At 36.3% G+C, this 26579-nt stretch overlaps 2 protein-coding genes across 2 annotated transcripts; both read left to right on the top strand.

Annotated features, from left to right (window-relative positions):
- Positions 1-402: 402 nt before the first annotated feature.
- Positions 403-22853, top strand: LOC132699773 (cytochrome P450 9e2-like). The gene is made up of 8 exons (XM_060666656.1): positions 403-559; positions 2566-2785; positions 3081-3244; positions 3305-3470; positions 5354-5519; positions 5578-5779; positions 22082-22324; positions 22386-22853. Exons 2-8 carry the CDS (start codon positions 2583-2585, stop codon positions 22823-22825), a joined length of 1584 nt encoding a protein of 527 aa, XP_060522639.1. The 5' UTR covers positions 403-559; positions 2566-2582; the 3' UTR covers positions 22826-22853.
- Positions 18717-20326, top strand: LOC132699776 (uncharacterized). The gene is made up of 2 exons (XM_060666660.1): positions 18717-19299; positions 19957-20326. The coding sequence occupies exons 1-2, from the start codon at positions 19254-19256 to the stop codon at positions 20307-20309; spliced, it is 399 nt and encodes a 132-aa protein (XP_060522643.1). The 5' UTR covers positions 18717-19253; the 3' UTR covers positions 20310-20326.
- Positions 22854-26579: the final 3726 nt, after the last annotated feature.

The following is a 26579-nucleotide window of genomic DNA, read 5'->3' as shown; positions in this document are numbered from 1 at the left end:
GTAAGATAGCTGAAGAAGTTACCGCCGAAACTGAATATGCTTGTATAAAAAAGCCTTAACTTTTCATTATTTAAGACGAAGTATTGCAACTAATATCCTTTATGCCAAAAAACATGAAACTATTCAGCTCAGTACGATACATTAAGAATTACTCTTATATTGTAACACTGCAGTTGTTTGCTGGGTAAGAAATCTCTTATCTCTTCAATTATAGTGTGATTTTCTGATGGTCTTTCAATTGTTTGCTGCTGTTATATTCTGGTGCCAACCGAAGGGCATCCAGTTTTCGAACCAATTTGCAGAAGACAAGTTTGGGAGGTTAAATAGGCTCTTAATACAAACCTGTCGACGTGTTCACAGATTTTGGACGTTTATCTGATGTGTAATTCTACTTTGTGTTGTTTATATATCCGAGGAGACTCGCTTATTTGTAAATGCGTGCAGTGCGCAGTTATTAACGGATGTACTTTTCATCAAGGTTACCGATATAATGATATGAAATTTGTACATTATTAGTCCGTGGTTTGATATAAAAAAATTGTGTGTACGTAGAGTGCGTGTAAGTACCATATAGTATTTTTCTTACAGTTTATTTAAATGTTTAAATATAATATTAAACATTTAATTATGTTTGTATGTATGGCCTGCGGAACAAAATTTATTACCAAAGAGGTCACAAAATAAATATTTTACTCAATCTGCTAAAATGAATTGGCGGGAGAGTGTTTTATGTACACGTTAGATTTTATAAAAAATAATAATATTCATGTGACACTAAACGCTAGGCGGTTGTTTCACAACCTAAAAAAGAGGAATAAAATCTTTACAAGTCGGTGAAAACCGCGTCTTATTCAATTCTCCTTTTTCAAACCAAAGATATTTGCAAAAAGAATAATAGGTATGAATATTTGAGGGCAATACACACTCCTTATCGTTCATCACCATAGAATAGAAAACTAAAATGGGAAAAATCAAATAGGAGTGTTGCTATTCAATTTCTATTCCTACTTACTTATTAAGTATGACTGAACTCATGTTCATCATCTGAGAAGCTTTCGTATCCTATACTTTTTATGGATTCTTTGCAATTGAATGTTATTCTGTTGAAAACCAATCGAATTTAATTCGCTGAAATAATATTGGAGAACGGAAGCAGTGGATTGACCTTTTATTTACTGCTTATTTTAGAATGGATGATTATAATTTATTATCATTGACTAAAGTAATCTGAAAGAGAAGAACAAATGGCAGGGAAATTTCCGCATTTATTGAGATATTTTAGTTTAGACTGAGACCTGCAATATATTTTGCCAACCTGAGTTACGGTTTGATTATTTTACGATAGCAACACATTTAAGCACACTACCCACTTATTTACTTAATAAAAAAAAACAGAATTTAGACAAAATTTCTGGTTTACTTATTGGCCAAGAATATTTGTTTTGTGTCCAGGAATTCGATTGTCGGTTAAACAGAACGCGAATTAGAAAGAGCAGAAAGTGCGTTCTGGAGTGATTATATTTTATCGGGGTCAAGGATAATGATGGGCCGGCTACGACAGTATAATATTTGGCAAGCGTTTAGTCCTGCGTCCTGCAAAAGCAATTGCAAGAGTTACTGCATTGCCTAGCTGCATTCCAATTTTATCGAAATGATACTTGCAACTGACAAACGCTATTAAGACAATAAACATTTTCATCGCTTTGACTTTTAAAGGATTGAGTACTTTAAAAATCACTTCATTTCCACTCATCTCAATTATTCTTTAATAAACGATATGGCATTGTGATATTCTGTTATTATTGTCAATATCAAAGTAAATGAATTGCTTCTCTCTCATATTTTCCTAGAATGGTTATAATCAAGAGCTGTTTTAAGTCATTAATATTTTTGCAAAAGTCTTTCGTTTGAAAATAGATATCATCTTAAGCTTTTATTCCTTAATATTAAGTAAATTTCCATGTAAATTTTTTGAAAAAATGTTTGTTAAGCTGTAAAACTTTAGTTCTCATTTGCATATTATTATGATTCCTATAACCCAATCCGGAATTTCCCATTTTTAAATATATTTCTAGTTTTACTTATCTAGTAAGCTAAATTAAATTTAAAAATGATGTTTATCATATGTTAGGTTAGATGTCACGGTCTTTTTTCTATATCTCCCTTTTTGGGAGATCGTTTTCACATATATATACGCGATATATAACAGTGTTCGTAACAATGGCAAATCTAGAAATGTAATTTCATTTAAATGAAATTATAAACGACAAATTATGCTGAAGATTAATGGTGTTATTGCATATCAGATAACATATTGTGTCTTTTGCTAAGTGAGCAACATTTAGGATTAAATTGATTGCAATCACTTGGCATCTACGGTGGGAAATACCTCTTCTTCAGGCAAAAATTTGCTTATTTGCAACAGAAGCTGCGCCGTCTAGCGGTCGTTTTAGGAATTCAGAGCAATTTCTCATGGTTTATTTGGTCACTTTTTTCCGCACGCCGTACTTCTTGAGGTACTGCCGTGAGGTAACGGGACACCCGGTATATATGTTATTTTTTTAGGTTCGCGTTTTCCCATCATGATAACCATAATATTAACTGGCGTTGCGCTCAGCTTTCTCTTCTGGTATTTTTTGGTTAAACCATTACATTATTGGAGAGATCTGGGCGTAAAACAAAGCAAACCGTGGGTGCTTTTTGGTGACAATTGGGTCACCGTCTTTAGACTAAAAAGTTTCGATGAAATGCTAGTGTGGCTTTATAACATGTATCCTAACGAACGGTATGCTTCCCGTAAATTTATTTTTTGTTTTAATTTATTCTGAACTTAAAAATTCGCTGGCAATTATTGCAAATTTAAGTGTTACTTTCTATTGGAAATTGAATTGGCTCAATTAAACATCACTAAAGCTTAATCATTCAATAGGTAATAATAAAAGTTGTACACATATTTAGTAACTAACAATTTAGTAACATCTTTTATCAATACTGTAGAACATTTCGAGCGTTGTGGTTTACATATTTCATTAATATCAAAAATATGTCCGTTATTTTTGTAAGAGTTCTGACATTTCCAGATATTTTGGTATATACCAGTTTTATCTGCCAGCGTTACTCATTAGAGACCCAGAGCTTATCAAACAATTGACTGTCAAAGATTTCGATCATTTTACCGATCACAGAGGTTTTATTGATCCCGAATCCGATCCGTTATGGGGCAAAAACCTTGTAGCTTTGAAAGGTGTGTGTTTGACTCTTATTCTTGCGATGAAAGGGTGAAATTTAAATTGAGAAATTTCAGGACAAAAATGGAAAGATATGAGAGCCACTCTGTCCGCCTCTTTTACGAGCAGCAAGATGAAATTCATGTTTCATTTGATAGACGAAACGTGTGAAAATTTTGTCCACTTTTTTGACACAAAAAAAGAAGACCTTATCGAACTTGATGTAAAGGAAACTTTCACCAGGTACCTACATAAATAATAAATTGGAGAAATTTACAATGCATCTCAAGTTTAATAAATATGATTAAATAACTAAATTGAAAATGTTGTGTTGCGACAATTTACTTCTTATTATTTGATAATTATTTTGGAGATTCGATTAGGTTTATTTCATTCATATGTCGATATTTATCAGCGTTTTTGAGGATTTTTATGTAATTTGTTTTTTATTGCATGTGCATTCCAATAAAAAAGAGAATGGTTTAAAAATTTTTCTACATAATTTTTAGTACATTATCTTTATAAAATGCACAAAATTCGACGACACTAGAATTTTCGCCCAGTGTGATGTTTTATCATTTTTTTATTATTCATCCGATTTTTTTTGTTCAGTTTGTAGATCCATTTATTGTGGTTTTCTTTAATTATTTTAAAAAGTACTGTTGTTTTTGTTATAACCTTAAAAAAGGAGTACGAAAATTGAGGTGAATAATTATATTTACATATTGGTTTTTGTAATCATTCGTTCCATTATCTCATTTGATTTTAATAAAAATATTTTTTAATGTCATGTTCAACTTTCAATAGATGTCTCTAATTTATTTAAATTAATGGGAATAATTACATAAAAAATATTTCTATTTTATATACGTAACGTACGTGACATTTCCCACGCGAAACAAAATTTATATTAATAATTAATATAATGTCCTCAATGTGAAATATTAACTTTTTTAAAACTTATTATGAGAAACTAACCACAATTGACCAAAACTAGCTCTTTATACATTGCAATAAAAGGAAATGATGAATTCGGCATGTGCTTGAATTGACTTGTTCCGAATTCGGGAGGCATTTTTAAAAGCAAGTATTAACACAGGAAGCGAAATAAATTTTTATTTGGAATAGGAGATACAGAGGATGGAATAATACAACTAAGAGCGCTTTTACAATAAACAGTCGAATATATCGTCGGTATAGAAGAGAAAAGTGACCAAGTCCAATATTAACAGTTTTAAGCTATTAATATTTGAAGATTTATGAACAATTATAAAATTCAATTATTTCTTGTAAGTTTATTTTATTGGAAATACATATTGAATAGGTTTTGGTTAATCTACTGCAATAATCAAAAGTAACTTAAGTATCGTTTTATTACAGTCATATACCTGGTATTATTTTTCTATTCGAAGGAAAGGACTTGGTCACATGAATATAAAAATCAATTATGTCTTGTAAGTTTATTTTATGGAAATACATATTGAAAGTAGGTTTTTGTTAATCTACTACCATAATCAAAAAATTGTATTGTTTTATTAGCCATAATATGACTACCTATTATTTTCCTATTTGAAGGAAATTAAGGTCAATTTCTTCACCTAACATTTATTAACTATAACAAATAATTAAACAATAATAATTACTAATAAGAAAAATCCAGTAGCATTAAAATAATCCTAACGTTATACTTGATCATCACTGCTTTCATCTTGTGCAGGTTCGGTTCATTTGTCTTTTGTTTAATTATTGCTTGGTAAGTTCATGTACCAGCCATGATATTTATTGGGAATAAATCCAGTTTGGCAATGCTCAACTAAGTCATCCTTTTTGTTTTTGGATATTGGCAATGGATCTGAGTAGCACTTTTTAAAATCTGATTGTTTCGGCGTACTACTGGGTCTACCCTTTACTTTTCCTCTCACATTTAGAACTTTGTATTTGAGAATTTGGACTGGGCCACTTTCTTTTGTATACCGACTGTGTAAGGCCTTTAACGTGAAGTCAGGGAAGTTTTATCTTCGCTTAACTTTTCTGCTGTTCTTGGTATGTAATTATCGCTAAACTAATGGTTTTTCCTTATAACGTTTTCAGATAATTGTCTCACATAATAGGACGCCAATTTTTAGATTTACCAACGATGTTATCGCAAGCGCAGCGTTCGGAATTAAAGTTGACTCACTGGCGCAACCCAAAAATGAATTTTACTCTATGGGAAGAAAATTAACCAATCCTTCCGGTTTTAAAACGATCGTGAAATTTATAGGGCATCTGATTGTGCCTAAATTATTCCGCGTAAGTTTGACATGCCGTTCGTCAATTGAGGTACCAATTTAAGTTATATCCAATGCAGATTCTTGGAATAACTATTATCGACAGCAAGCTGTCAAAATTTTTCACCCAAATCATCACCGAAACGATTAAAGCTAGAGAGGAAGGGGGAATCGTCCGTCCGGATATGATTAACCTTCTGCTGCAGGCCAGGAAAGGGGTGAAACACGATGCCGGTACAAATATAGATACTGGATTTGCCACCGTGCAAGAATTCGACTTGGGTAAGTTTCGATACAGTATTAAAGGAAGGCGTTGGCTTTTATCGATGCATATTCTTCGATATATAACTCATTTTTATCATTCGATGTTTGTATTTTTGGGAGTAACATTTCAAAATCCTTGTAACGGTCGCGTGGCTCATTTCTCAAGTAGATGTATAGTGCCGATATAAGCAACAGAAACCGTACATAACCTCAATTTCCTAACCCCCCCGCAGCGGGGGCCCCCCGCGCGTGGCGTCCTAGTGTCCCCCCTGTCTACCAGAGTGCGCTCCGCCCCCCACCCAGCTTGTGTAGCGTCCTGTTTTGCCCCGGTTCCGCCCGTCGCTGCTAGATGTCGCGCGCTTGTGTAGCGTCCTGTTTTGCCCCGGTTCCGCCCGTCGCTGCTAGATGTCGCGCGCTCCGACCGTCGTAGGCCCCCCCGGTAGAGGGCGGTGACGGTGCGGCACGGAGACGGTGTGGCGCGGTGACGCGGGTGATCGGGTCGTCGGTAAACAAGTCGAGTGACTTATACAGAGTGTCTCAATAATCACGGTTTAATAAAAGAAAAACTATAGATACAATAGTAAATATTTATTAGCTCATATGTAGACAACGTAATGCTTCGTACAAGCGGTGTTTCTGGTCCATGAGATTTTCTACTTCATCGCGGTCGAGGATAATTTCGTCGCCATGATCCCGTTTCAGTATCAACTCACAGCTCTCTTCTTCGTTCGAATAGGTCACCTCGATACTGCTCCCGATGTAGACTGTTATGTCGTTCCAGAACATGATTTCTCCCACCTCGTCCTCCAGAAAGAACAAAAAATCCCAAAAATCCTGGACTTGAAAATCTATGTGCTTGTTCTTGAAGATGAAACGGACACCTGAATTCTTTATTTCGAAAATCGTGTTTTCATCGATAGTGACCACTTTGTTACACATTGTGACAAACAGACTGACTTCGGTATCAAATTCAAATGTACTTATATATCAACAACCCCCCACTATCGGTGTAATTAAGAGAGATATTTACATTTAGTCAATTTGAATAAGCATTTTGCCAAAAGAAGCAAACAAGCGCACGTAGTTACATATAGCGGGATTAAAATAGTTTTTCGATCTGCCGAGATGTTGTATTCGTTACCGCAATTGTCGTTAACGCCGCCGCTGGTGTTATTGGAATTCTTGATAGCGATCGTTTGCCATTCGCCGTGGTCTTCGTAGCTCCGGTTCGCAAAAACGAAACGTACCTTGTAATTTAAATACGGCTTATCTGCGGTAGTGTTATTCGACAATGTCACGCTAAAAGTTTGTAGCTTGTCGATTCCGTTGACCTGAGCGAGTTGCATACGCGTCCACGTATCGGGCCAAATGCACCGATTATTATGATTTTTGAAACAAACGAACGCTTCAATCACATCCTTAGGTTTATGTATATAGAAAACGTTTTGTACCACAGCCGACAACAAAACAAAGTGAGCACTTAACAAAACCATGTTTCTAGCCCGAATGAATCTATCCTAGATCTCGGTAACTGCTTTTATAACACTCAAACAATAATGACATTTATTCTGGGGAGGTGCCGGGCCGTCGATATGCATTTTGCTGTCCGGTCTGTTATAGTGAACAAAGCAGGGCAAATGAGTTTGCAATTCAAAATTGTTGCGATGTCGTACTGGTAACTTATGCCACATATTTAACAAATCGTGCGGTCTCACATGCTCCAAGAAATGTTGCACAGGAATCAATTCAAGTTGATCGGTATCCAAGCTTCTAAAATCGTCGAAGAAAACTAACTTCTTATTCATTGTTGTGAAAGATCGATAACTTTCTTAACAAATCCCTAATTTGTTTAAAGACACTCTCTGTGGGACAATTAATTGCGACAAGACTCAAGTCTATTTCACCGACTCTCGTTAATTTATTCAAAAATTCGTTGTATTCGTAATACGTTTTCTCTTTGAAAAAATACAAATGTCCGTTGGTGTATCGAAACGCGCCCGACAAATCGTCGGGCAGACCCGGAAACAGTTCCGTAGTAAAACCGTGTTCACTCGCACTCAAAGAACACTCGTCTATTTCTGCATAGTAGCGTTTACCGTAAAATATATACGTTCGACCGCCATACGTATTAAAAATAGCGTTCACTGTTTTACCCGCAGGCACACCCAGTCGCTGGACGCTTTGTCGGTCGCCCACTACCGTGAAACTCGGGAAGTGAAGTAAATAAAACGAATCACCGGTGACTACCAAAAGTTGTCCGTTGGGTCTCTGGTAGATATGCGAAATAGGAGCGTAAATAGGGACATAATCTGATATCATTTTAGGTTCCATGTAGACTTTATCACCTAATCTTATTATCCAAACCCATTTGTCGTAAAATAGATACATATGATGGTTAGACGTAACCAAAAATATGGATGGATTTACGTGACACAAATCTGGTACTTTTGTTTCGTTTTTCCCTATCGGAGGTTTCGTAGTTGTGGTAGTAGTGGTAGTTGATGTTGTTGTGGTCGGAGTTGTTACGCGGGCGGTGGTTGTGGTTTTTTTACCATATAAACGTTGAAGACCTGCAACATCGTCGTATGACAATGTCTTAGAATTTAAGCTATACCAAGGGTACATAATGGCATTGCGATCGTTACTGTGCGCCAAACCCAACGTATGTCCAATTTCGTGGAACAACACAGTAAACAAGCTCGTTTTTCCTCCGGGCGCAGGCACTTCTAAACCGTAGTACCAATCTTCGGATTTATCCAAATGAACTTCCACGCACTCTTGTTGTTGATTTGGAAAAAATGCATGTCCTAATATGTTACCCCTTCCGTCAAAAGCAAAAGGACAGGATTCGTTCCCTTTACATCTTATGCTTTGTCTGTGGGTAGTATATTTGTCAGACATCAAAATCATTATATCCGGCTCTGAGTAATTTAAGAAAAAATTTAAATTTGATTCATCACTCCATATTTTAAAAACCTCGGTTGCCAGCACTTTTAACTCTTGATAGTGACTGGGCGGTACTTGAATATACCAATTTAAATCCGTTTTCTGCCATCGCGAAACAGTCGTGAAGGCATTTTCTATTACACCACATCGGGGTTTATTTATTAGTTCGACGGTTTCGTTATTAAGAGTACCATCCACCGGTAAATTATAGAAATCCTGAAAATCCATTAGGGCACGTTGCAAACTCGACGCATTGATCTGCGTTAAAGATTCGTTGTCGTTAGGTGAAAGGAATCCGAATTTTTGTAAATATTCAATCACACCTTCCTCGGGCAGCGCGGCGACTATCGTCGACACGTCCGAACAGGTAGTAAAGACAGCGTAGCATAGCAACAAGACTCTCATCTCGTTCAAGGTCAGTAAAATACTAAAATGTATTCGGTTCCTAGCTAATCTTTTATAGGTAAAATAACAAAGAGAAGTGATGAACCAAACGCTTTTAGTCGCTATTTTGCGTGAGATGACGCAGAATATTACTCGAGAAATGGAACGAAAAAAGAATTATACTTCAATAGATTACAGTTTCGCAGTTTGTATTCATATCATAGCATTAGCGTGCTTTATTTTTACGTGTAAATGTATTATTAATTTTTTTGGATTGAAATAAAAAGTCTTATTTAAATAAAGAAAGTTTTATTTCATACAGGGATCCTTGAATACAACCAATTATATAAAAGGGCAGAATTTCTCAACGCGCACATGCGCAGTCTTCCTCCGGAGTGAAACATGCAATGGGCGTGATCCGGTTGAAATTTCGGCGGATTCAACCAATTATCATCATCGAATTTCTCCACGTTAATGACTCTGCATGCGACATCCTCCTGATCCATTTTCGACATTAAAAATTCCATTTTTGATCTTCCTCTCACGTATATCAAGTCAGCATTTTCTATCAGTAGTCCGATCAACGTATCAATGTCGGAATATTGAACAAAACCAGAACTGTATTTGAGACCGTGATGATATTGTTCGAGCCAGCGTACCGTTCTTTTTTCTGCACCGGTCAACGTGCAATATTCACGCGGCGGTTTCAAAACGTAATGACTAATTTGACATCCATTGTAGACAGCCATTTCTTTAACGACAAATCCATCTTCTAACTGGAAGCCTTGAATATCTACCGCAACGATGCGCATTTTTAATATGACTGGTTAAGATTAGGTTCCTCCGGCGGTATTTATGTTAGATTTCGAACAATCTCGCTGAGCGGTAGTTGTTCCACGATACAATCGTGAATGATGATGCAATAGGCACGTGTATTCGCGGGAAATCCCTTTTTTGCTTCGATGTCTAACTTTACGTCGACAGTGTTGGATTTTACACTGTCGTTTCTTCGAGAACAGTCAATGACGAAAATCGCGCAGTTTTTGAAAGCCATATAGTCAAGCAACGCAGTTTTTTCCTCACATCCCTTATAACTGGGGTAGAAATCCGTGTAATTGTGATGCGCTTCCACGAAGTCATTCTTTTCAAAATCTAATCGTAAACGTTCGTGAGGGTAATATTCTCCGTTTAGTGTTAATCTTATATCCGTTACGTCGACGTGATCGAAAAGCGTCGCATTTTTCGCTTCGTTGTCTTTGCGATTTGTTTGAAAAGCGACTATTACGTATCGGGGGCTTTCGATAGCCGCGCACGTCTTGACAGACCAAATTTCTTTGGTAGAGCCCGCGGTTAGGGCAGGATATTCATGAAGTTCCCATCGTCTATAGGGTATCAATATGGGTTGATCTAATCTAATCGATTTCAGCAGAGCCAATTTGATTTCGTCGTTTGGAAATATGTGCTTGACCCTAAGATCGACACTATCAATTTTTAATTCCGCCGTTGTTTTAATTGCACTGGCCGCAACACCGCCCATTGGTTTAATTATCATACAATTTTTGTCATGTCTGGCTCTTACCAATCTTATGGTTTGTTTTCCACAAGTTATCATATTATAATCATTAAATATGTTTAAAAAGTGTCGTAACGGGATTCGCATGCTAAAATGTCCATTTTCTGTATCGTGAATCGCATTTTCAGGGAAATTCCAGCCGGAAATATCTAGATGCGATGAGTCATCTTTCGAGTAACATAGATAACCTCTAATCGTACTAACTATACCCGGATCACGCACGCTATCCACTTCTTTCCCATTCAGCTCGTACGATATAGTTTCAAAAAAAAATGCTCCTGCATTGTTTACAAATTGCACTTGGTCGGTTCCCGTGAGACGTTTCAGCGATCCCTTAATGCAAATAGCAGCGTCGTACATAAGCAGCCAGGCATCTCCTTGATTGATCGTGATCTCAATGGTGTCGTTGTTCAAAAAAGATTTCACAAAGGGATGATAGGTGCGGGTCTCCACGCGCTGGATAGATTCATCAAATTTTGGCTTTCTGTGTATGTCGAATATTTGATTCGATAACATCGTAGCCCAGTGATCGGAGAAATTGTTTGTTGCTCAATGTAAGACGACCTTTACGGATACGCCTCGGTTTTGTTACTAACCCTACCGTTTGGATGTTCGCTTTTTTATATTCACCAGCGTCTCCGATTGAGTTGAAAATCAACATTACGTTAATTTTTTAAGTTCCAATCTAATGATGATTTCTTCACCTCGGAAATTAACCAACTCAAAGTTTTGATCCAGAACCTGTAGGGTAATGTTGTAGATTTGTCGTTTGTTTACTGGCAAGTACGTTAGATATTTAGGAGTTTCGTCGATGGCGTACCCCGGATCGACGGACAAGGCAAACTCGTAAATTGTGTGCGAAGGTCTGTCGTTGTAGAACGCTCCAGACGTTATGTTACTATCTACATGTATCGTTCGCACTTTTATTATATCCACGGGTAAATCTGAGGAATGCATAATATTGGGCTCCAAAATTTTCTGTGAAAACCCCAATAATTTTCCGATACTGTCCGAGTGTTGTTTAAAGTTTACCCCGTATACGGGGCTGTAGATTTCACACTTTATCGTATTATTGTTGGGTTTGATTGATATCTCCTCTATTAACTTTGGGATCGTATTCTTCTCTTCCTTATTTTTTGGCAGATGTTCGTTAATGTAGGTTTCAATGTCGCTAATTTCATAGGACCCGGTCGGAATTTCAATTACGTTTTCTTTATTGTTACCATCGAAGTAGTAAAATTTATTCGAACCCTTATCTATGTTGGGAATGTTGTTGTAAGAGTGGAATCCAATCAGCGCTAAACCGTACTCTACATCTTCATCCAACTGCAGCGGATTGACAAAGTCGATGGATAATGTCGACGTGTTCCCTTTTAACGTAAATATGATCGACATGTTGACTGCTTATAGGTCCGCGATTTCAGTCCTTTTTATAGAGAAATTGCAAACACAAATGACCGCAATTGTATTGCGTAAACTTTTGATATCTATCGTGATTATAGTAGATATTGGCGCTGTTGCCGAAATATTTAACAAGTTCTGCGGGTGGTTTAAGGTTACCGAAACTGTCAAAATACTCAACATCGTTTCCCTTCCTCTTTTTGTATGCTACCCAGTGGGTTCCTCTATTTCGACGAACATCCAAATTTACGATTCCGCATTCTTGCGATCTGATTCGACGGGGTAAACTATCTCGCATAAAAACACCCCTGAAGTGAGGAATTTTTAATTTGCGCGCCAGAGATATTAAATCGACGTCGTATAGAGCCCTTCTGGGTAGCTTTATTGGGAGTTTTTTTGTTTCTTCAGATAAAGACCGAATCCGCCGCGCGGACTCTTTTTCAAGAATAGACCCGATCCCTTTTTTCCAATCTCTTCCATAGCTCGGTTATGGCGGTTGTCCTCTTCGAGTTTCTTTCGTGCGTTTTTCGCATCGATGACAGTTTTAGCGATAGCAGCGGCTCCGCCCGAGAGCGAACCTAAAGCCCCTAGCGCTCCTAATAACGGTAAAAGTGGTAAAATACCGCCCGATTTTGATTCGAACGGTATAATTCTAGGTACCCTAATTTTTTTACGTCCTCCCGCTTTTCTTACAGCGGCTCTGCCAGCTCGAAGCGCTTCCAGTGCCGATCTTCTAAGCATTTTAGGGTTATCGATATGAAACAATTGTTTCTTCTTTAATGCATTGCGAACCTTTTTCACGACACCCTGTCGAAACGAAACAGAGGGACGCCGTTGTTGACCCATACCGAGCTTACGTTTAGTTTTCATAGTCGCGGTGACAAAGAATGCGGCAGCTTTTTCACCAAACTTTGCGTCTTTAGATTTTACTCGCTGCCACGCACGCGTTTCCAATTCTTTATCCGCTTTATGACGTTCGTCTAACGATTTGTTTTGCGAATAGGCAATGTCGTGTACCTTACACGCAGCGTCCAAAGGATTCACCCCGCTATCGCCTCGGTTCAAGCGTTTTTCCAATTTTGTACCGGGACCGCAAAACTGGTAACCCGGAATGTGTACTTCAAAAGGTAACTTGTTAATAAGCGTGTTAACGAGACCACTTCCGGACGCGAAGCATAACATACTAATTAAAGGAAATTGCTTGTGTCGTATATATATACGAGGTGTCTCGAATAAACATTGTAGTCATGCGGGTGGTGCAGCAGAAACTCAAGCTCCCCATCGATAATTTAGATTTGGTTTGCGGAGATGGTTTCTTTAACAAAAGCAAACACGGTCAACTGCTACCCAATTCATTTAGGGCGGTGTTTTGCGGACCTAGCGGTTGCGGCAAAACCAACACCATGTTAGCGCTACTCTTTAACCCCAACGGGGCAAGTTTCGAAAATGTTTACGTCTACTCAAAGTCGTTGTATCAACCAAAATATCAACTGTTATCTCGCGTATTGAGCAATGTCAAAGGAGTTGGATATTATCCCTACAGTGAAAGAGACTCGATAATCGACCCCAGCGACGCGAAAGAGAATTCTCTGTTTATTTTCGACGACGTGGCGTGCGACAAGCAAGATAAAATTCGCGAGTATTTTTCGATGTGCCGACACAAGGCCATCGACGCTATTTATCTCTGTCAGACATACTCCAAGGTACCCAAGCAATTGATACGTGACAATTGCAATATTGTCGCGTTGTTTAAACAGGATGACATGAATTTACGTCACGTTTATGATGAACATGTCTCACCCGACGTTTCATACGACACGTTTAAACAAATTTGTTCCGAGTGCTGGAAAGAAAAGTACGGCTGTTTGATAATTGTCAAAGATTTCGACGTAAAAAACGGACGCTACCGCAAGGGTTTCGACAAATATATAAAAGTCGATATTTAATTGTCGATAGAAACAGTCATGAAGGCGACGTCCGCCGACATCGCCGACGCGGCGCTAAAAAAAAAAGTAAACGAGTTGTCTAGATCTATTCGAAAGAAGTATTTAAGATTAAAATTGGGTAAGAGCGAAGAGGATGCGTCAATTCGGAAGCTTTTCAAACCCGTCAGCGAGCCGCTAGAACGTATAGCAAAAATAAAGCTATCACCGTCACCGGCAGAAATAAAAACTGAACGTCGAGGTGTCAAGCGGGAACACAAAAAGGAACCGAACGAAGAAACAAAAAATAAGGTTAACGTATCATTTTTGCCTATGGAAGAAATTCAGGAAACGCCGGATCCCAATAAGAGCGTTGAGATGCAAAATATCGATGAGGAGGAAGATGATGTGTTTGACACATCGAGCGTGGCCAACGCATCCCTTCAATCATACCTGGAACAATATCCAGAAATTTCCCATTCATATATTCAAAATTTATGGGTAAAATCGCCCGACACCGATATTGTTTACGGACCCGTTTACGACAAAATATCATCCAAATGGTTTCTCGGCAATAAATCGCTGGATTTTCATCAAGGATCTGGCGATATTATTGTAGACGGCGAGAGATATTCCGGTACCCGCGGCTTGTATAATTTGGTGTTTTTAAAAGATCCCATAGCATACACAAAAGACGATTTGGCACAATATAAAAAAATAATGGAGGCTACCCAGGTGCACAGGGACGCGATCGGACGTCTGAAAGGCGCATCGACTGTACCAAAATATACCAAGGTCATCCGACCCTTAATAAAATCTCAGTCGCGTTCGTACTCGTACAGCGGTCAAGGTTATAATATGCGTTATAATGACGCTCCTACTGAATATGTATACTGGGACGACGTCAATGAACTCGTAGAGCGTCTGAAATTACTAATCGCGTCGAAACACGCAGGCAACACGTCTCATGATAACGAAATAGTTTCAATCGTTGAAGAGCTAAAAGAATCAGGTTTTATACGTTAGTTTAACGATGAGTCTGGACAAGTTTGGACGTTCTAGCGCGCTGCGCTCTAAACGACCCTTCACTAATACTGTGATTAGAAGCGCCCTCGACTATATGCCAGACGGAAACGTCAATATGAACAATTTAAAAATTTGCAATGTCCAAACGCCTAGCGATGACGGTGACGTGGCTAACAAAAAATATGTGGATGAGACAAGTAATTTATTAAAAATTGCATTGAGAAAGATTATTGGACAGAAACTCGAAGCGTACACGAAAAGATTACAAATTGAAGACAAAACTAAATTCTCGCGTCTTGAAGAACAACTGAAAATGAGTAGCACTACACTCGAAAATGAAATTATGCAGTTTCGCGAAGTTTTCCACCAAAAGCTAAGCGAAATGAGCGCAAAGAAAGATTTGGAAAAGCACATGACAAAAGTCGCCGTTTTGTCACAGCAATTTCATGATATTGTAACCAAAATGGAGCGACTTACGAACGAAAATGAGAATATAATGAAGGTATTGAAACAAAGGGTTTTAAATCCTCCATCGCAACCGAACACACATTATGAATAAAGAGAAGGTACAACTGGTTCGAGAACTGCACAAGCCGGCACGCAGAAATTATGCTCGCCGCCGGACTATAATACGAGGGATGGATGACCTGTGGCAAGCGGATCTGGCCCAATTAGATCGCTACAGCAAACAAAACAGAAATTTTAAATTCGTGCTGGTTGTGATAGACTGTTTCTCAAAATATGTATGGTGTCGCCCGTTTTGTGAATCTAAGCATGCAATCCCATGTATACCCGGGCATACTGAAATACCACGCCGGATCCAAAACGTGTGTTGCCATACAAGTTTTTCGAAAATTTTCGAATATATCTGCCAGAAGAATAACGTCGGTTTTTAAATACAAATCTGAATACTCGCCTAAATTTTTTATTTCAAACGACTGCCAAACACTTTGTGCGTGGGAATATTTTTCTTCACTAATATTGCTTTCACTTAATTTATTATAGAATTCTTCAATCGGGGGTAAAGTTGTTTCATTTAATTTGTCTATATGGTCGATGTAATCGTAACAAAAAATACCTTTTTGCGACAGTAAATTTAATTTTGATTCGTCGAGATCGGAAAATTCTTTTCTTAAAATATATAGTTCATTTTTATCCATACTGGAAACTAAATTATCCAGAGATGCTCCCAAAAATCTAAACGAATCTATAAATCTAAATTTTATGTTATAATCAGGTTCGAAATATGTAAAAGAGATGTATTTTTCCTTATTAACCGGAACTATGGATACATAGCTTTTTTTTGCTAAAACCGGAAGCAGGAAGTGGCTATCGTATCCAGAAAGGTTCTGGAATACTACGGGCACTACAAATATTTTTTTAAAATTTAAATTACAAGCCTGATGGGCAAAACCTCTAAATTTACCAGTAAAATGATCATGGTCACGAACAATAACATCTTCTTTTAAAAAAGGTTTTTCACAAATATGACAATGACTCGACCTTTGATCTAGACTAATTTCACTATCCATTGGTATAATATCCTTAAATTTTGAACGAACAAATTTTGATAAATTAGATATTTCCTCCACGAACCAATCAATACAATCTAGACCACGATAACTTTTGAAAAATGATATTGAATCATCATAAGAACATTTAAAGTAATATGCAGCACTGTAAGCTTCGTGCTTTTGGTATTTCGAGGTTTTATCTGAAATTTTCAAATTTACTTTTCTCAATTGACTCTCAAAATCGGCGTAAATTACAAACGGAGTCCTTTGTTTATATATATGGTTTCGAAATTCAACGTAATCATATTTGGGAAAAGACACTTTATACTCATTGAAACTGGAACATATTGTTTCATGGTCATGTAGACGAGTTTCGTTATTGAAATAATTCAAACACCTATCGCAAATGTATTTCTTGTGATTATATTTACTGAGCTGTGAGGAAACTAATCGAGACAAATTTTTAATGTAACAATAGTGATATTTTATTTCTTCATAATCATTATCTTGCGGATCAGGATCAAAATCATTAACTTTTGGATAATATTTATTTTGTATTAACAACAAATTTGAATGTTTTTCGCGTTTTTCTTTTGTTAATCGTGCAGGTAACACGGAATAAAAACTAGTTTTTTCATTTTTATTAAGCTCTAAGATATAAACATTGATGGAAATATCATTGTCTTTTTCAAATTTGCTTATTTTATTCATTTCCATAGGTGTTTGTAAATTTTCAGTTTTCAAAACACTTTTGTAGTATGGATATGAAGAGGGTAAATACTGACGAAAACGTGCTGGAAAGAGTCCGCATACAACTGACCAATAAAAACACGCTTGATCGTCATTTCTAATGTTAATACAAGCCCTTTTATTCGCAATTTCTTTAGGCAACTCAACGAAGGATGACCCGTTACCCATTTCAAATTTATTAATGTTAATCTCTAAATAAATAATATTATTTAAAGCCCACCCGGAATCACGTTCCTGAAACTCTGACATTTGATTTAAAATTTTATCTTGCACATTTTCAACAAACCAATCATTCAATTCTGTTCCTAAATCAACTACAGCATTTCCGGTACTCAGATATTTAACATCAACTTCGCCTTGGACATCATTTTTTGCCTTAATAAATTCACCGCAAAATGTGGTATTTACTTTCAGCAATAAAAATTTCTTTAAAATTTGACTAATTTTTTGTTGAAATATTGGACGAGAATCGTTTAAAAATTGAATTAAATCTTTATGAAGTAAATTAATTATGACACCAGTCTGAACTCTTCCCTGGAAACACGACGCTACCGATTCCCATACAACCATTTCATTTGTGTTTGTCTCGCGGCTACTACTTTGTAATCCCAATCCAAAATGCTTATGTTGATAATTAAGAATAATTTTTCTAATAGCTTTCAGATGTTGAATTGTAGTTTGTAATTTTCTTTTTAACCCAATAGATAAATCCTTTTCGTTAGAAACGATTTGGTTGCAAGATTCAATATTTTTATTTAGTCTCCTAAGCCACACATCACTATCTCTAAGAGTGAACTTGTCGGAAATATGCTTTTTTAATTTTTGTAAGGTTAAAATTAAGATTTGCGCTCTATGAATGATCTGCTTTACGCGCATCGTGGTTTATTAAATATATAACAGTAAATAAGACTTACCCTGTATAATATGTTGATTAATTTTGAATTATTTTGAATTTCTTTAAAGAGTTGGGCTTTCCAATATCTTTGGATCCCTCGTAGACCAGTTTGTACTGCCCCGACGCAAAGTGTTCTAGTCTCGGACGGAAAGCTTCTGTCACGCGAGTAGGAAGAAATACTACGGAATTTTCTAATTGCAGCAACACGGAATTGCCAAATTTTGTATTAACAATTTTGGCTCTAGTAATTTTAAACGGAACGCCTATCGGCAATTCATGCAGTTTGACAATCGGCTGCTCAAAATCACCTTCTGCAAGACAGGTTTGATTCAGTTGACTTAAGTCCATCTATAAATTATTATTAATTATTTTATCTCAAAATTAAAAAAATAAAAAAAAACTTACGCTTAAGATTGCTGCTATTCTATTTGCGGTTACGGGTTGAGAGTACTAAGATGATCTTTAGGACCTTTATAAAATAATAACAAATGTTAAAGAATTAAAATAAGACAATAAAAAAGGTACTTACTGATTTTTTGTACGAACACCAAACCACTAAGTTAGCTTCCACGTTGCACGAATAATACCAAAAACAACTACTGACAAAACAGAGAAAAATGAGATGTATTTATACGGTGCGAGAATACTTTCTAAAAGTTAACAAACGAAGACACCTCCACATGCGTTGCAACAAATTTTTCCCATTACGTTAATCCCACGGAGCAAATATAAAGGGGGCAATTAATTATTATTCTCAACAAGCAAAACAACTTGACATTTAGACTCGGCGCGTTTTGAAATTCCACATCCCATACGGAGATTGTAAAAAATGAAAGCAAGTTGGCCTTGATCTTTTGCGGCAACATACGTTCGTCCAACGTCCGAAACGGTTGCGTTCCCGTGTGAAAGCGTGTTGACCCTGAGACTCCTACCTGCACGGTTGTCTGGCGACAACATCGCGTCTATTCAAATCGGCGTTGGTGCTTGTGGGTAGAAGACCTTTCGACTTTTAATTCAACCATGGAAGGGAGTGCATGTGTATAAATACGTTGCATGTGTATTATAGACTATATTCAGTGCAATGAATAGAGAAGTGCGATGTCCATTTCCCTACGACCCTACAACTGGTAAGTTTTATATTTTAATTACCTTTATACAGTGCGCGTCTTTTCTTGTGGGTTTCAGTTTGGGTTATCACTTTTTTGGTTAGTTTCTACCTGTTTTAAAATATGATACTCATCTTTTTTACGTTGCATAATAACCGATTTAAATTGAGTGTTTTTAATAGCTTTTAAATGACAGTGAATGGAAAAGGGAATTTTGGCTTTTAAAAAATAAACAATTTTTAAATTTGTTTCAAAAATGTTTTATTTTTTGTACTAAAAAATTGCAGTTTGCCTTTTTGACAATAATAATCGAATTAAATTGAGCGTTTTTAATATCTTTTAAATGACAGTGAATAGGGAATTTTGGCTTTTAAAAAATAAACAATTTTTAAAATTACTGAAAGTTTTGTTTCAAAAATGTGCGTTTTATGGGGAAAACGCGAAATATATACATATTTTTGTTTATTTTTTGTACTAAAAAATTGCAGTTTGCCCTTTTGACAATAATACACTTACATTTAAATGACAGTGAATTGAAACGTGAATTTTGGTATGCGCGTATAACTTAAAAAACAATTTTTAAAATTATTTGATAACCCCCCTTTTTGGAAGTTTTGTTTAAAAAAAAAATGTGTGTTTTATAGGAAACGCTACATATCATACTTTGTTTTGTTCTAGAAAAAATCGCGGTTTGTCCGTATAACAAGTCGCATATTATGTTGGCGCATCGCTTAGGGCGTCACATATTCAAATCACACAAAGAGTACCGGGGGTTAGAATTCCCGGTACGACATGAAACGACAAGGGAACATCACCAGCAGCAGGAGCAACCCGGTGGATCAAAAGAAACAAAGGAGCAGCAGGAGTACCCGGGTGGGTGGTCGACGGAGTGGGACGGCGAGGAGTGCACTTCGTATTTAGATTTCCTCCGGGAACGGGAAGAAGAACAACGCAAGGAACAGGAACAATGGGATGGTCGACTGAATCGACATAAAAAGAAGAAGAAACTCCTCGCCAGACCAATTTTATAAATAAAATAAAATAAAATGTATTAAAATTCAAGTTTATTTAATTATCCTCCCGATCCACCGCGTCACCGCGCCGCACCGTCACCGCCCTCTACCGGGGGGGCCTACGACGGTCGGAGCGCGCGACATCTAGCAGCGACGGGCGGAACCGGGGCAAAACAGGACGCTACACAAGCGCGCGACATCTAGCAGCGACGGGCGGAACCGGGGCAAAACAGGACGCTACACAAGCTGGGTGGGGGGCGGAGCGCACTCTGGGAGACAGGGGGGACACTAGGACGCCACGCGCGGGGGGCCCCCGCTGCGGGGGGGTTAGGAAATTGAGGTTATGTACGGTTTCTGTTGCTTATATCGGCACTATACATCTACTTTCTCAGATATTTTTATTCGACGGATGAAAGAAATTGAAACTAACCAGAACTGTTTTTTCCGCTATTCATTACTTTTTCGATTTTAAAAAGCGATGATAAAGATAATTAAATGAAAATTAATACATTTACTCTGTCAATTGGGTGGAAGTTTATACCATGGATCGGTAATATTTATTAAGGTTTATTATGGCCCTTAATTTACAAAAACTTATCTTAACTAGAGTCAATTCTGTGTTTCTATAGTAAATGAAGTTTTTTGCGGCAGTTATCGAAATAAACTGTTGATTGCAATAACACGCATGCATTGATTGCATTAGGGACGGATTTCAAGGTGATTTAAAAATATGAAGATTGGTTAATTAATTACTTGGTAATTGTGATATTTCTCCCATTTTGATTTGGATTAGAAAATGCAATGGACTCTATTTTTTTACGACCTGAATAGATGTATACTTGCAGTTTGATATATTATATGATATATTGAATTTCCTCGGAATGTAGGGCAATTGATAAGGACTTTCCAGTAAAGCAAAGTTGAATATGCTTTTTACAAAATTTCTGGAATCCTCCTGCGTTGGTTTTTGCTTAGTCGAAATTTCTGACGTTTCGCCAATCATCCTGTTGGCTTCTACAGAGCTGGACTGAAAACTGGTTCTCTGAAGAAGCCAACAGGATGATTGGCGAAACGTCAGCAATTTCGACTAAGCAAAAACCGACGCAGGAGGAATCCAGAAGTTTTGTAAAAAGCATTACAGTAGCATATGGGAGTTTCTTTGAAATATTAACGAAGTTGAATATATTTGCGGAGATGGTATTATACATGACAGATTATTATTACAGATGAGCCATTCCTAGTTCTATCTAATCTATCTATAGCTTCGCCTTAGGAAATCTATCTCAGTATCTACAGTTTGTACTATTAATACCCACTTACGTGATTACAGCCTCGTTTCCATGGTAATGTTCTTATCTCAAAGTATTTTGCTTAGAGAAGGTCATTCTTGTTGTTTTGCCTTACTTATCTTTTGTTTTATTTCATCTTGGCTGTTTGCTTGTTTGTTGAATAAAACTGCCAAATGCTTACAAGTTCTTACTGCTTTTTTATGTTATTTTTATTTTGTGTCCTGAAATGCTGATGTGAAATGTTTCTGTTTCCTATTCTGATTGCTTTGGTAAGAGTTTTGTTAATTCAGAGTTCTTTTAAAGTATTGCACAACTGCGATATCAGAACGCTGTCGTAAGCCTTCTACAAATGGATGAAAGTAATATATAAGAATGTATTGTATGAAAATATGTTACATTTTGCTCCATATCGAGTTTGTTCTTCTGATTATATATGTCATATGTCATCCATTTTCCATGTGATTAAATAAATAAATAACTACATAGAAGAACAATTTTCAGAAACATCTGCGAAGCCACGCCTAGATCTTACAGACCAAGACATTACGTCGCAAGCGGTCATATTCTTCCTTGCCGGTTTCGAAACCGTTGCCACAGCTATGTGTTTCGCACTACATGAACTGGCATGCAATCAAGATATCCAGCAAAAACTTCGCGAAGAAATTACAAAGACTACAAGCGAATATCCAAAAATTACTTACGACGGGCTGCTTAAAATGAAATATCTGGATATGGTGGTGTCTGGTAAGCACCAAACAGATGCGCGAGATTCACGTTATGCACTTTTTGTGTTTTGTGATAACAGAAGTATTAAGAAAGTGGCCACCTGCAATCGCAACGGACAGAGTCTGCACTAAGCCCTACACGATACAGCCTGTTAATGAGGAGGAGAGAGCTATACATTTGCCGAAAGGCGCGGCGCTTTTTCTTCCAACGTTCGCCATACATAGAGATCCGGAATATTACCCAAATCCGGAGAAATTTGATCCCGAAAGGTTTTCAGACGCAAATAAAGACAACATCAAGCCCTACACTTACACGCCATTCGGATCGGGACCTAGAAATTGCATCGGATCGAGATTCGCCCTTCTGGAAGTGAAGGTGATGTTGTATCATCTCCTGTTGAAATTCCAAGTGGTTCCGACTGCGAAAACCCAAATCCCGTTGAAAATGAGTAAATCTTTCAATTTTACCGCTGAAAAGGGGTTTTCGTGCGGCATCAAACGCATAGGGAATAGACTTTAAGATAAATAAAACAATATTTAAAAACAAATTACGCGTATTTTTCTAACCTTATTTTTTCATCTACAAGATATTCTAAATTTGATTAAATTCCAGAGGCAGTTTAAAATAAGCTATGAGCGATTACTTAGTTTTAAATGGTAGCTTTAACTTTCACTAGGTTAGTTCAGCTCTGGGTAATAGTATTTGAGCAAGTGATGAGTTTTCCTCTTACTAACTAGCGAAAGCAGGAAGACCTCGCAAATTATCTGTAACATTCCAAAAAATTTGTTGGCAAAAGAAAATGTCATTTAAATGTTATGCAGAACATCAGCTCCTTTGATCACTGACGAAATTTTGGTAGTGTTCAAACGCACCGGTTGCAAAACAGGCAATCGGCGTGTTAGTTTTTATGCTATTTTTTGAGGTCTGGTGGGGTATCTATACGGTTTTAACAGTTCTATATCACCGGCCAAGAAAAGTTCTTAGCTGTGTAGATTTATTGTCCATAGAGTTTTCCATCAGAAATTTAATCCAAATATCCGTCTTTTGAACCATTTTTGGTAAAACGTTAGATAGAGTTATACATATTGATGTTCTATGAGCTCCTTCTCCTTTTTCAATCACTATTTGAAATCCAGGATCACTTAAAATTCGTTGGTTCTTTTGGACTCTAGTCTCTTTTTTCTTCGCTAAATATATTCCTTTCTTTTGTTTTCTTTCGGGATAAAATTTCAAAGATCTTATATTCATAAATTGTAATTTTTTCTTCATATAATTACGAATAGCTGAAAACTGTAACTTTTACTGATTACATTTTTACTATATGCTAATAATGATTTTTATAGGCTTCAAAATAAGTATTTGCTTAGGACATTTGAGATAAAACTTTTAGTATGTTTTTGTTCGCTCGGTAGAGTTTAGAAATAATTTTGCGTTTGCTTCTAGCTAGGTATATAATAGGTATATTAATACTAATACTAAAAATGAAAGATCGATTGCAAATTAAATGTTTTGGAGGAAGCGTGTTACATTTCGAACTCATTCGGAAAGTATTCAAGAGATTCTGGAGTCGGTTCAGGAATTTTTAAAAATTTATTGGTTATTATTATAATTTATTAAGGTGCAAGATTGCTTATATTTTAAGTTGCAAAGCGCTTCATGCAATTTATATGTTTAATGCTCTTGTAATTGGAACATGCATAAGGTGTAATTGTGCAATTGTGTCAATAAACGACAGAACCGCGAAAACAACACAAGGTCGTTTTTAAATGTTGATTTAGGCCTGCGAAAAATAATTGCAACAATTCATAATGTTACAGTGCGTTATCAAATGTATATTTTGAGTTTATACTTGTTGTATAGAACAATAACAAGATAATATTTATTTTTAAACACTTTCATCTAAGCGTCTAAGAAACTTATAATTAATACAGATTGGTCTGTCGTGTTTTTAATCGGTCGGATAACAAATGGCAAAATAAAATAATAGTTAAATTTGTGATAAGGACTTTAGACAAATAAAAGTAATCAGTTGAGTTTTCAAATTTAGAAAATATTTATATACTTTCCTTTATATATAGAAGCTAGTAGATGTTCACTTATTATCCCGATAGATCTATTTCAGGGATTTGCTCCTTCCTACGTGGGCTTCGGTATATCTGTCAATACCACACTGGCTATTTATTGTCCCACCCAAATTCTAACCTCTTCACGAATACCTATTCCTTCAATATCCAGAACTTTCTAGAAAACCATGGCAAATGCCGAGCTGAGAAATACATAGTGCTGGACACCTACAGAGGTTAACGGAAATCACTGAGACAAACTTTAAATACCGTGTATAATTTTGCATTATTATATTTTACATTTGTAAAAACAGTAGCAAGTTTTTTTTTTAAATGAAACACCCATTATATTTTCTGTTATGACGAAAAATCTTTTTCTCCTGATTTCAACAATATTCTTGAATTATTTAACTGATTAACTAAACAGATGTTGACGATGAAATAAAAACATTCATGTAGGAAAATGGGTTACTCAATCAGATTAATCCTGGGCGACGGGTATCGTCAGCAGACACAATCAAACGCATTATGCTGCAATTTAATGAAACCAAAAAAGAGATAAAAGAGAACTGTTGTTAGCAATGAAGATGACGACATGAATATTTTGCTAAGATTAATTTGATACACCTTTTCAGAGAATCCCGAAAGTTTGTTGAAATATTTGCCGCACAATTAGCAATGTCATACTACAAGATTCAGTCCACTTTAAAATATTATAAATATCACTTATACAGATTTATTCCAGGAAATGTTGAGGCATATAACAGAAAAATCAGTGATCCAGTTACCAAATAATAAAATGATAGATATGGCCGTTGGATAGGCAGATATGGCACTATTCAGTGGCTGGCTAATAGCCCGGACCTAAACCCTCTTGATATTTTCCTATAGGGATCTTTACAATTACAGATCTTAAAATATACCGTGTTGCGCCAAAGAATTGAACAAGAAATATTCAATAGAAATCATTCAGACTTTATTTTGAATGTGATTCATCATAAAATGAGAGGTAATAATAGAAAGTGTTCGGAAAATCATGGTGGATATATAGAAAATACATAACCCTTTACTTACGTTATTATAGGTTTTCTTATCGTTCGTCGTTAAGAAACAAAAACTACTAGAAGCTTTTCTTACTCTGAGTAATCCATTTTTGTAACTGAATGATATGAACAATTTGCCAATTTGCCAACTTCATTAACATCTGTTTAGTTAATCGAAAATTTAAACTTAAATAATCTATATATTTTTTAAATCAGGAGAAAAAGATCTTTCGTCATAACAGAAAATATATAGGATGTACCATTGAAAAAAAAAACTTGCTACTGTTTCTCAAGTTTGCGATAGATAATACTGCAAAAACTATATAACTTTTGTATCAAAAGTTTTTCTAGGTGACATCCGGTAATCCCTGTAGGTGGGTACTCAAATTTAAAAAATAACCCTGTACAACAAAATAATTTGCAGAACTTCAAAAAGAACTAAAAACTGCAAAATGGGATATTCTTGGGTTAAGCTAAACCAGACAGAAGGGGGAAAGGAAGACCGTTGAAATCATTATACCAAAATAATTCTGAGACTAATTGTGGTGTAGGCGGAGTCGCATTTTTGATAACCAAGAAAATAGAATATCTAATAACCAAATACCAAGAATATCTATCTGAAAGACTTGCCTTGTCTCTTATTCCATTACACCAACGTAATTGGAGATTTTAATGCTAAAATCGGAAGGAAACATCAACACGAGTCGAAATACATAAGGCACTTCAGAGATTACATTGTCTAAATACGTTTTGTAAAAAACAATCCCAGTGAAAATGTCCTTGGTGGTCTTCAACACGCACATTAATCGCGACGCGATATCAATAGCAACAAGAACTTAAAAATAAATCAAATCTTCACGAAAATGGAACAAATAACTAAAATAACTAAAGAAAATAACTAAATACAAATAGCAACTAGAAAAGTAGGTGCAAACGTAAAGCCACAGAAACAAAAGTTAATCAAGATATTATGCGACTGAAAGACAAATTTTAAATAAGGCAAGCCAGAATACATAACAAAATAGGCTCAAGTCACAAAGAAATATGGAAAGATTTAAGAAAACAAAAATTAAGCGACAATCAAGCCATATCAAAGGAAATCGCAAAGTTCTGTAGGCAAATCCCTTAAGCCAGTCTAACAAATGAGTAAGACATGCTTTGTATCAG

Source organism: Cylas formicarius, unplaced genomic scaffold (assembly GCF_029955315.1).
Source record: "Cylas formicarius isolate icCylForm1 unplaced genomic scaffold, icCylForm1.1 PGA_scaffold_3__17_contigs__length_32017465, whole genome shotgun sequence".
Taxonomy (NCBI): domain Eukaryota; kingdom Metazoa; phylum Arthropoda; class Insecta; order Coleoptera; family Brentidae; genus Cylas; species Cylas formicarius.
The sequence above is the reverse complement of the archived record's forward strand: the minus strand, read 5'-3'. Positions and strand labels throughout refer to the sequence as shown.